General features: G+C 37.4%; 1 protein-coding gene across 1 annotated transcript in view; it reads left to right on the top strand.

Annotated features, from left to right (window-relative positions):
• Positions 1-10,630, top strand: part of TTC39B (tetratricopeptide repeat domain 39B) — a 27,154-nt gene extending 16,524 nt beyond the window's left edge. The window contains exons 14-17 of the mRNA XM_009891499.1: positions 2,508-2,619; positions 5,905-6,022; positions 9,390-9,506; positions 10,534-10,630. Coding sequence (XP_009889801.1) covers positions 2,508-2,619; positions 5,905-6,022; positions 9,390-9,506; positions 10,534-10,630 — 444 coding nt within the window. The remainder of the gene's footprint in view (positions 1-2,507; positions 2,620-5,904; positions 6,023-9,389; positions 9,507-10,533) is intronic.
• Positions 10,631-12,790: the final 2,160 nt, after the last annotated feature.

Raw genomic sequence — 12,790 nt, 5'->3', positions numbered from 1 at the left:
CTTGGTGAGCACTTCTGCCAGCTCCCTCAGTACCCTCAGGTGGATCCCATCTGGCCCCATAGACTTGCATATGTCTAGGTGCTGGAGCAGGTCACTCACCGTTTCCCCATGGATTATGGGGGCTTCATTCTGCTCCCCACTCCTGTCTACTAGCGCAAGGGGCTGGGTACTCAGGGAACAACTGGTCTTACTGTTAAAGACTGAGGCAAAGAACACATTATGTACCTCAGCCTCTTCCTCATCCTTGGTCACGATGTTTCTGCCCCTGTCTACTAAAGGACAGATATTATCCTTAGTCCTCCTTTAATTTTTAATGTATTTATAGAAACTTTTTTTGTTGTCCTTAACTGCAGTAGCCAGGTGAAGTTCTAGTTGGACTTTGGCCCTTCTAATTTTCTCCCTACATAGTCTCACTACATCTTTGTGGTTCTCATGAGTGGCCTGCCCTTTCTTTCAAAGGCCATAAATTCTCTTTTTTATACTGAGTTGCAACCACAGCTCTCTGTTCAGTCAGGCCAGTCTTTTTCCTCGATGGCTCATTTTTTGGCGCACAGGGACAGCCTGCTCCTGCACCTTTAAGACTTCCTTCTTGAGAAATGTCCAGCCTTCCTGGACTCCTTTGCCCTTGAGTACTGCCTCCAAAGGGACTCTGTCAGCCAGGCTCCTAAAAAGACCGAAGTCCGCCCTCCAGAACTCCAGGGTTCTGCTGACTGCCCTCCTTGCTTAAGTTAAAAAGCACTTCAGCACTTTCTGTTCTTCTGGGGAAAATGTAAAGTGGTGGGGTGTTTTGTTTTGTTATGATTTTTTTCTTATATTGAGTCTGAGTAAAATGTGCAGAAATTAATGGTACTTTATGAATACTATTCTGATTTCTTATGCTTTTAACTTCAGAGGCATTAGTAGTGCGCAGCAATGATCCTTGCGTATGTGGTGCTAAAACTTTTGTACATGGATAATGTAACAACAACTGAAGATGATAAACATAATTTGAGAAGGAATTTCTTATGTTAAAGCTTATTAATAGAGAAATAGGAGTCCAAAGAAAATTAATCCATCTGTTTTAAAATTTATTGTATACTCAATTATTTATAAAGACCTAAGTAATAAGGTTGTCCTGGGCTTGTGCAGCACAGTGCTATTCAGTTGTGAGTATGTATCTTTGGTCTTGCTGTCAAATCCAGTATCTTTTAATTTTAAGAATTTTTCCATCCTGGGTTAAGCAAAAATAAACATAGGGTATGGTGTTACTGCAGTAAGCATAAATTAGACAGGACTACAGAATTGAAACAAATCTAGCATAATGTAGTTGATAGTGTCAGTAACACTATTTCAGGCTTTCATAGAACCAGCTTTTTTTCTCCCTCTGAAGCCCACATAGTTACAGCACAAATATACATGGAAATATTTCAAAAATGTATTGTGTCAGCTTCAGAATGACATCGGGCTTCATATTTCGGAGGTTTAATTACAGTTCAGATACAGTAGAGCAAAATATACTCTTGTGTTTGCGATGATTGAATAAAGATCTGGGCAATGTTTTGTATTGATTAGCAGTAACTCTGTATGTGTATTCTCTCATTCTCTTTGTGTGGTACAGTGTGATAATATTTAATGCATAGAAACAGGCATGTTGCTTACTATTGTACTGAAGCATCTGGAAAGCTTTGTGCCAGGATTTGCCTTGATTTTTTAAAAAATAAGGTTTTGTAGGAATTATATTGCAAGTGTGTGTTGGATGTGTGTACTGGAACCACATTTTTATCAGAAAAGTTTCATGTACTTCCAGTGTTGCTCCATATGGAAGGTAACAGCCCACAGATTATAGCATCTATATATAAACACACGCATGTGTGTGTTTGAGTGCATGCATATATATATATATATACTGTATTTACATGCACACACCCACAAACACACACACAAATTTATCTATAATCCTGTAGAAAGTAACTACTTTCAGCTGTTTCTTTAGTTCATATGGCAGAGGCCACAAGTTGAACCTAAAATAGCTGATTTTGCTGACGTGTTACATGGGTGATGGTAAATTATCATGTGATAAAATCTGTTCAGTTTTGGTTTTAAAGATCTGTGAAAATACATGATAGAACACATTAAAAAAGTGTCAAAACATTGAAAACTTAGAAACCTAGGGTAACTTTCCTCATGCACATTCAATGTCATTTTGCCTCTCCTGTGCATAAATATTCTTAGTCAACTTTAATTAAATGGTTATTAAGGCAAATGTGATTGTCTTTGTAAACTTGCATGTAACTGACAGAATGTCCGTACTCATTGTGGGTGGTTGTTTGAAGTTGTACAGATATTTCATTCATGGACTTCTCAACAGTGAGTGTTTTGGCTTTGAAACCTTTCTTATTGTTTAAAACAAGTTTTTGTAGGCAGCATTTTAATGTACTCAGAATGTTCCATAACAGCCTTCCAAGGGATAATCGTCAGTTAAATATTTATGCAATTATAGGAGTTTGTCTTGTTTATTTTTTTGTCAGGAAATGATGTATGTTTGGAATGGCTTTGCAATTGTGGGCAAAAGAGCAGACCTCACTGAAAACTTACTGATAACAATTGAAAAAGAAGAAACTGCTCTACAAAACGAAACTAGTAAGTGATCAGTTAAGATGGAATTAATAAGCAGGTAAGAAATGCTGACACTTTTCTTTGCTTCTGTCTACTAATGTTCTGTGAGGTAAGTGTTGACTCGGGCAACATGCTATTAAATCTGAGTATAGAAATTTTAGCCACTTGAAAGTTCGCAGTGGTTCTTCAGTATGTTGTTTATCCATCTTGACTGATGCTGCAGAAGAATACAGAAAACTCAAGGATGTGAGGTTGTTAAGTTAGAGAACTGAATCTTGCTAAGACGTTCCAGTCTCTGAGAGCGTTCTTGGAGCTTAATCCGCTAATTTAGGTGTCTGAAAAATACTTTTTCAGAACCAATTTACACCCCATTTTCACTACAGAGGATACGTACTGAGCAGAATATGACTAAGTATAAAGGAAATAATGAAGCATGAGTCTTTTTTTTTCTTTCTGGGAGGAAAAAACATGTTTGCTAGTTGCAAACTAAAACATATTTTTAACAAATAAACTTTGACTATGGCTTTAGATCTTGATGTGTTTGAAGCATAGATGTTCAGGGTAATGTTTAGAGAATCAGTTTGTAGCTTACCCCTAAAGGACCTTAAGTTCCAGTATTACAACAGGTTTACCGCAGCCAGGTGTACCTGGCTTTATCAGGTTTTATCAGGTGGTTGCTGTCATCTACCTTGTGAACTTCTCCATAGACCTCTCTTTTGCGTTCTTCTAGAATAAATAAATAAATGTTCTCGCACATGAAACTTTTTTAATGGTAATTCACTAAAAATATTTTATATTGAACTCAGATTTTAATCGCACTTATCAACAATTTAGCAAAGGTAGTTTTGCTAAATTATTAAAATATTAGTTGTGAAATATAATTAGATGTACTTTTACGACTTAAAAACTGAATTGATGCTTCAGAAGTTATACAAGAACATACAAGAAATGCATACTGGTAAAATCTGGATGGTATAATAAGCTAAATGAGAGTAACTGCAAGGCCAAGACTGAATTGGGTCCCTTAATTTTTTTACTCTATTCACATTTCTGCAGAATCGGTAGTGTGCCTCTTGAATCTCATGGTTTTCCTTTGTTTATTGTCATATTAAAACCAAACGGTAGCAGTATGCAAGACATATGCAAATAAAGTCATGTTCCCATGAGTTCTGTGTGGAGGGTTCTCGCAGAAGCTGTTGGGAATCCAATGCTGTATTGTGCAGAGGTTTGTACTATAAGTGCTCATCGGTTGTAACAGTGAAGTAAATTCCCTGTCAAATTCCTAAGCAAAGATGCAGAAGGTACCAAAATAAAAGGAACAGAAGTAAAACCGGTATGTTTTGCATATGGAAATATGCAGTTTAGAAATAGGATGTAATCTGGAAGCATGCTTAGTTTTTATCCTTTCTGTATCTTTTTAGTAGTAACTGCAGTCAAATGTAGTTTTATTCTGAACTGATTTGCTGATTTGCCTTTAAAGATACCGACTCAGACAAGGTAAAGACTCTGATTACCAGAATTGCTGCTGAATTGAGACCCAAAGAAAGTGATTAAGGCTATTAGCAGAGCGTGGCAAGGATACAATATTACTTTAAGAGATAGCTGTCAGTACTAGATAGCTTTAAAGGACTGCTAAGGTGCTGTAAAAAAGGGTGTTAATTATACGCAAAGGTTATTTAGGGATTGAGACCTCTTAGAGAGAGCTGTTGATACTTCATTTGCTTCAAGTGAACAGGCACAGCGAGGAATCTGTCAAGGATTGAAAGTGGTTTTATGTTGTACAGAGCTGAAAATAGGGATGGTAGAAGGAACAGATGAAAGGCATTAGAATTATTTTTTTTTTCTCATGATTTCTGGAAATCTTATTTTTCCACAGTTGTGTCATCTCCAAGATACAAAAAAGGAATTTGTAACTTCAAGAGAAAAATTATTTTTTTTGTGTGTTGTATAATCCTGATAATGATATTTCCTCTAGCATAGAGGACTGTAGCAAGATGGTTCTCCCACATTTATTGCAAGGTTGCCTCTATTAAATTGGCTTGTGCATTTACTGTCATTTACTGTCAGTGTTTTGGCATAATAGCTTTTCTTCCTGTGGGAAGTACCAGGGAGATACTAGGTGAAGTTGTTAAAGACTGGCAAGCTTTTACTGACATCAGTGCTTGCCCCCAGTAATTTCAATGAGTGAGTCCTTTAGGAGACAGTCACATGAATCCGATACTGTAGCCTAGCAAAACAGGCTAGAGGGAATGCAAAATACTCGCTGCGCTTCTACCTGTCACTAAAAGCGCAGTCTGTCAGTTATGATCTATCAAGACTCTCTGCGTTTAAACACAGACAGAAATAAGCCAGAATGTAGTGGCAAAGCACTTCACCGGATCCCAAGATGCTTCAGTCTTGCATGTTTCAGAACTGTTTACGTGGGATTTTTTTGGCAGACTATTAAGAAAAAAATTAACGTGACCTTAGAGAGCTGGTAAACAGTTGTAAACAACATGATCTGAAGGGCGAGTGTTTTGCTTCCTGAATTGTTAATGTATGTGCTGCCATCTGTCTATCCGTATGTGTTTTCTTTCCTTTCTTTTCCTTCCCTGCACCCAGCAAATGCTATAAACTGAGGCAGCAAGAGAGGACCACACTTGCTAAGGTTATATTTCTGAATCTTTTCACAAAAGCTCTTTCATCTGATATTTTTACTCCTTTTGAAAATAAACCTTTCTTGAATTTTCCAAACATTATACACTACTAGTGAAGCTTCCTAATCGTTGTTAGAGATGATGGGAATGCTAATAAACTTGTTTTCTTAAATTTGTACTGCCAAATAATGCTTCCAAAAACTTCTGTGGGACAGAGTCCTAGTGTGTTCCTGTGCTTTTCATATTACTGGTGCTATTGGAGGTCTGCCAGTGCTCTGCAACAGGGGAAGCTAATTAGATAATGTAGTGTGAAGGAGGTTTCAGTCTCACTGTAGGTTTTGGTTCCTGTTTTAGATGTTACAAGCACAGAAATCTCTAACTGCTGCCAGTTTATGCCTGCTTTGTACTGACTTCCAGATAAAGAAGACTGGGGAATATGTGGATGTTTCAATTTCTTCTTAGCCAGTATCTTTAAAGAGAAAGATATAGATGTTATGCACACATCTTCTTTAGTAGGCAATATTTAATGTTGCTCCCGAATGTTATGTATATTTTGAGGTATAAAATCTGAGAAGCAAAGTCCTGAGTCTGAATACATATTCACTACTGAATATCTAATTTTCCTTTTCATGGTATCTTCAAATTGTTTGATGTATCTCGCTTTTACTTTTAGATCGCAATGAATACTATATGGATGATGTGTGCATGTTGCAGTTACTGAAAGGCCTCTGCCTGAAACATTTGGGAAGACTCATGCAAGCTGAACTGTGTTTCAGTAAAGTAATTCAAAGGTAAGAATAACATAAACAGACTTTCTACCTTTGTATTTTGTAGCTTTGTGTGAAATTTCTGATACGCCTGTAGAAGCTGTCGTGTTAGAATTTTGAGCAATTAAACTTCAATAGCCTGTTAAGGAGCTGGAACTAAAATACCTCAGAAAGTAGTTGGAGAACTACAAAACTTAGCTGGTATTTTTCTATAGCAAATGAACATTATATAGCTTTTTATAAATGTGATGTTTTAGACCAAATAAATCAAACTGATGGGTAACGCATTTATCAAATCCATTTGGAGTTAGTATTTTTGGATTTGCAGAACTATCAATAAACATAATTCACATGGATTTCCTGTTTCGTGGGTTTTTTTCAGGATTTAGTTCTTCAGTAGTTAATGATTCTCTTTGTAGATGAAAAATTGTTGTTGTTACTTGTTTCAGTTGAAAACTTGAGTTTCCTGTATTATGGATTGGTCAAATACTTTAGGTGTCAGATCGCCATATCCACTGTAATAACTTTTCTTTATATGACATTGAGTCATGTACTGATTGCAGTTGTAAACTTTTTAGAATTTTTAGAGGAATTATGGTGAAAAAGCAGTTTTTACGTATGTAATTTTTCTAATAAATAATTTGTAAAAGCTAATATTTAAGGAGAATTTGTTACACATAATTCTATTGCTTGTTATAATTTTCTTGCCATCTTGCCTTCTCTTGCCATTTCTAAGATCCCAAGTGAGTTTAGTCAAGCACTTTGCAAGTTACAGGCCAGTGGCCTTTCATTGGTTACAATTTAAAAGAATGCTGTTTCTGAAAACCTTGCTCCAAATGTAGTTGGCACAGTGGAGGCTTTTAGAGCTGAGACATCTCAAAAAAGTCTTCAGACAACACTTCTTAAAGCGGGTGTTTCTCATGGGGAGGGGTTCTCTGGTAAATTAAATACTGACATTCTGGTCAGCTTTACTCTTTACATTGCTTGATCTGCTACAGTACATTAAGACTGTGGATGACATAAGCAGTCTCCCTGCTTTAAGAGACACTTCTGTGCATCACACCTTGTCTTGGTGGAAGAGGTGCATCTTCAGAAGTGTTGCTCTCAAAATGGCAAAAGCTTTTGCAGTGCTTGTTGCGAACTTTCTCATTCTGCAATATTGGTTGATGTTATTCTATCCAGCTAAGAATCACAGAGTTGATTATAAAAAACACAAGAAATGCCAAGATACGAGATGCCTTCTTCACCTCGTTCTGTAGTGGCAAGATCAGCCTTCAGGAATTCCAGATCCATGAAGCCTGTGGGGAAGTCTGGAACATGCAAGAGTTATTCTTGATGGAGGAGGGTCAAGTTAGGAAAAGTGTGAACAGACTAGGCACACATGTGTCTGTGGCAACTCAACATACTTAAGTACATGGGAGGCTGGCATATAAACGCATGCGTGCTGAGGGAGCTAGCCAATGTCATTGTAACGTTCCACTATCTTTGAAAGGTCGTGGTAGTTAGGGGAAGTTCCTGAGGACTGGAAGAAAGCAAATGTCACTCATATTTTCAGGGAGGGAGATCTGGAGAACTGCAGGCCAGTCAGTTTCTCATCAGTCCCGGGGAAGGTGGAGTAAATAATTCTGGAAACCATTTCCAAATGCTTAAAGGTGATCAGGAGTAGTCAGCATGGATTTATGAAGGGGAAATCATGCTTAACCACCCTTATAGTCTTCTACAATGAGATGACTGGCTCAGCAGATGAGGGGACAGCAGTTCTTTACCTTGAGTTTAGAAAGGTTTTTGACAGTGTCTCCTGTGGTATCATCACAGACAAACTGATGAAGTCTCAACTGGAAGTGGGCAGTGAGGTTGATTTGAAAACTGGCTGAACTGCTGGATTCGGAAGACTGATCAGCAGCATGAAGTCAGCTGGATGCTAGTCACCAGTAGAATGATGCTGAGGTCAATAGTTTTTAACATCTTCATTAAGGACCTGGATGATGGGACAGAATGCAACCTCAGCAAATGTGCAGAAGATAGAAAGTGGGAGGAGTAGCTGATAGGCCAGATGGATGTGCTGCCATTCAGAGCAACCTGGACAGGCTGGAGAAATGGGCGGACAGCAACCTCGTGAAGCTCAACAAAGAGAAGTGCCAGTCCCTACCCCTGGAAGGAATAACCCCATGCACTAGCACAGGCTGGAGGCTGACTGGCTGGAGAGCAGCTTGTCAGAAAATGCCCTGGGTATCATGGTTGTCCCCAAGTTGATGATGGGACAGAATCAACCCCAACCCCAATTGACCATGAGCCAGCAAGGTGCTTTTGCAACAAAGGTGGCCAACATTGTCCTGAGTTGCACTAGGAAGAGCATCATCAACAAGGCAAGGGCGGTGATCCTTCCTCCCCTCTCAGCACTGGAGAGGCCACATCTAGAGTACTGTGTCTAGTCCTGGACTCACTGGTACAACGGAGACATGGACATACTGAAGCAAGTCTGACAAAGGGTGACAAAGATGATTAAATGATTGAAGCATCTATCATGTGAGATGAAGCTGAGAGAGCTGGGTGTGTTCAGCCTGGAGAAGAGAAGACCTGAAGAGGTTTCTTCAAGGGAATGTGTTTTGTTTTGTTTTGTTTTTTTAAATAAAAAAAAGGAGCCAATCTCTTCTCAGTGGTGCCCGGTGACAGAACCAGAAGCAATGAGCACAATACTGTTTAAACATAAGGAGAATTTTTTTTTTTATTTGTCAAGTTGGTCAAATGCTGGCACGAGTTGCCCAGAGAGGCTGTGGAGTCTTCATCCTTGGAGATATTTGAAACCTAGGTGGACACAGTCTGTGACAGGTTGCTGCCATTGACCTTGCTTTGAGTGGGGGATTGGACTAGATGATCTCCAGAGGTGCCTTCCAGCCACAGTGATTCTGAGAATTTCTTGTATTGAGGAAAAGTTGAATTTTTCTTACTTTGCTGCTGCTTTGTTCAGGCAAGCTAGGATGAAGGGATCTCAATTCTGTGAGTGGGAAAGAAGTATCTGTATTATTCTGCCTAACCTAATGAACGTTGTTTTCGTCTCAAGTTATCTTCTTGTATGGTTGGCTTTTTTTGAACTCTAAGTCACACAATAGGGTCCCAGTCTTAGAATTGTGTTCATGGTATCTTGGGTAACATACCACAATACAAATAGGAAGTATGAAAGAATACATTTTTGCTTTTAGACGGTCATGTTGAAAGTATTTTATGTCCACTGTTTACAGGTATAATTAATGCGCACAAATTTAACCAGTAAAAAGGTTTCAGAGTGTTTTCTCTGTCCATGTGCTCTTACAGACATGATTGCATTTAAAAGTTAACTGGTCACTCGAGGAAAGTTGTAATTAACCACTTTTGCATTTTTCTGGTTTTCTAGTGAGAAGCAAATCAAATATGATAGTTATTTGGTGCCGTTCACCCTGTATGAGTTGGGTCTTTTGTACAAACAACAGGATGAGAGAGAAAAAGCAATAAGATACATAGAAACTGCAAAGTGAGTGGATTTTTTTTTTTATTTGTGTCAGCCTGTAGATTAAGAATAACTGAGTAACTTTAGCAATGAAGGCATGTATGTGTGTTTTCTTGCTGCCAGAACCTTTGCATAATACAAGTAATTATAAATCTGTGTTCTTGACTTGGAAAAGTTGTCTAATATAGTTGCATTTTACAGTTTCAAGACTGACTTCAGACATAGCAATGTAGACAATATCAAACCAGACAGAATATGAAGGGGAAATGTCTCCTTTTCATTTAGGCTTCAGAGGTGCTGAAGCTCCACTGTATGCATGAGATGGAGCTGGAGAGTCCAGAGAAAGGATCTATACCACCTCTGTCCCAGAGAGCACCCGGGGGGCTTATATCTGCTGCAGTAAAGGTGTTCGTGGGAGTAGGTTAAAATCCAGGACACTTCTGACCACCTCCCTTTTTCCTTTCACATCCTGTCACAGAAGAGCAGTAGAGAGCTAAATTTGCTGTAGGACTGCATGTTCATTTCGTCTGTAGATTGTAGTATGGGGCAGAATTTGCCCATTGTGAGTACAGCGAAGTATACCAATCATGCGTGTTGTAAGTGTGAGTTAGAAACAATTTCCTAAAGCCTTTTTTTAGAAACATTAGTTTTTTGCCTTTTTTAATTGCATAGTGTGATTTCCCTGTGTTTTATTACTGAGTTGTGTTTTGAAGCTGAACACACGCTTTCAGCTAACAGTCTTTTTTTTCCTGTAGTCTTCTAGCTTGTCTTTTCACAGCAAATTTCAGTAATTGGAAGGGCTGTTGAAAGGATCAAAATAACTGAAAGAGATGCTAAGACATGGATTCAGTTTATCGGTACATTGAGTTGTTAGTACTGGTGTAAGTCTCTGCTCAGTTTGTGGAGGTAGCTTTAAATGTCTTAGAACTCATCCATATCTGTTTCTTGTTGAAGAAATTAAGGCTGTTAACTTTGGTACTTCAGTGCATGTCTAGAAAAGAAACAATCCAGGCCAAAAATGTTTTTCTTAAAATAACTTTATTGTTTGCAGAAACAACTACAAAGAATACTCTATGGAGTCCAGGTTGCACTTCAGAATTCATGCAGCACTTGACAGCTTGAAGGTGTCGCCTGCTTCAACACCTTGAGTGAAGAGGGATGCTTTTCATGCGTACAATGCATACAATAGCCTACACAATCTTTCTGCAATCTTTTTTTAATCATGGAAAAGAAACAACCCGATGATTGTTTTCTGTCATCTCTGGTTTGATGTATGCCATTCCTTTTAGACTGTTCTTTTTCTGTATAGCGCATATACTATATCTACTTGATACTTTAAAGAAGACCTTATATTTTGTTTGATAAAAATAATTTAATATTTGACTTGAATGGGGGATATTTTAAAAAAAAAATTGTTGATAGTGCAATAAAGTTTAATGCAAACACTTTATTTTTTTATATGAAACCAGATGCGGGTTATGCAGTGGAACTGGTGATAACTTCTGCATTTTGTGAAGGTTTGATTTTCTGCAGTACACTTGAGACCTTTTTGCCTCTGGAACAAAAATACAATGTCTGCAGATAACCTTTACCCACATTTGGCATACCATATTATGAAATTTGTGTTCCAGAGGGAAAAAAATTATCATCTTTGATTTAATTTCATTTTGGGAACAAAATGAACCTGTCTGAAGTGCAATATTTTTACACTGTCAGATAAAGTTAAGCAGGGATACAGGTATAATGTCTTTGCAGATCGGTTTCACTCAAAACAAATGGTTTCAGGGGATATTTTTCAGTCATAGAAAAGCAGGGCTACTAGGGATGTTAAGACATTGTGTATTCCGTATTTTTGCCCTAACATAGAATCAACAGTCTTAGGTTTTCCTGACAGATACTTGCTTAACCTGTTTTTTTTTTTAAAAAAAAAACAAACAACAAAAAACCCAAAACCAAACCCAAACGTGTACTGAGATAGATTTTGTAACTTATACAGGATGTCTTTCCCAGTGTGAAAAGACTGGGAAATTTTTCCTGATGTCAATCCCAAATAATTTTTGGCACAATTGAAACCGATTACTTTCCATCTCCTCTGTCATGGATCTGGAGAAAGGATTGTTCTTTTCCTTTTTTGAAGCAGTCTTTTAATATTTGAAGACTGACCCCCTTCTTGGTATTCTGGTTTTGGATTCCAACCAAAATAAATAAATATTTATAGAATGTATTTATTTTTCTCATAATGGCAATAACTCATATTAATGCAAGTTGATTGTGCATCAAAAAGTGAATGTGCCTACGAACTTGGACTTAAGAAAATGTGCATATTCTAATCACAACTTTCTACCCCAAATGTGTAGTAAAACTGAGTTACACTTATAAGTGCATGTAGTTTCACATTAATATGCAAACAGCAGTATCAAATTGAGTTTCCCAGTTCATTATATATGCAGATTCTGCTAGCTGTCTATTCTTAAAAATAAGAACATACTTAATTTTTTATTTAAATATACACCCAATAACTGTTCTTTTAGTAATTATTGCAAAACTTGTCTATTTCCGTATTTTATTAACGCCAGTATATTTACTTTTGCACAGTAAATTCATAGCAACTATGCCCCTCTGTATGATTCTCTGCCGTTAACTCCCACCCAAGGAAAAAAGAGAAGAAAAATAAATAGGTGCCATCAGTAAATGAGTAACTGAAAAGTTTCTAATTAAACAGTCAATGTAATGTAAATGCTGTAGTTACTCTGCTCAGCTGACTGAGAGCACAGCTTTCTTCTGTGACTTCATAAATGAGTCATTTAATTGCGTATAAATCTGTAATACGCTGGCATACTTACAGGTGAAGTAAGAGTTTAAAAATATTAGCTAAATAAACATAATGGGTCTTTCAAAGTGGAAACCTAATCTAAAGTCTGTTGTCTTCACTGGTTTGGATTTGTGCCTGTTGTAAATGCGTAATTAAATTACTGTGTAAAATTAGGCACACATAGGTTTGAAGCTTAGATACCCCACAGACTTGATCACTGATAAATTGTGGCATGCTTATTTTAAAATATATTCTATTGACTGTAGCTAAAGTAAAAATTATATCTGTCTCTTTTTCAACAGAGATTAGCATATGCTACCAACTTCTCTAATTACTTGCCCATTTATACATATCTGGTTATAAGCTGTAGACAGCAAAAATGAAATTCTGTATGTAGTATTTTCAGATGATATTTTAATACCTCTTTGGGTATCTATATGTTCAGTTTAGGATTATTTTGGTTTAATCTGAGTATTGGATTATAGCAATCAAATGG

The sequence above is a fragment of the Charadrius vociferus genome, unplaced genomic scaffold, assembly GCF_000708025.1.
Source record: "Charadrius vociferus isolate BGI_N301 unplaced genomic scaffold, ASM70802v2 scaffold198, whole genome shotgun sequence".
NCBI classification, from domain to species: Eukaryota; Metazoa; Chordata; class Aves; order Charadriiformes; family Charadriidae; genus Charadrius; species Charadrius vociferus.
Note: the sequence above shows the minus strand (reverse complement) of the source record. Positions and strands in the feature narration are given on the sequence as shown.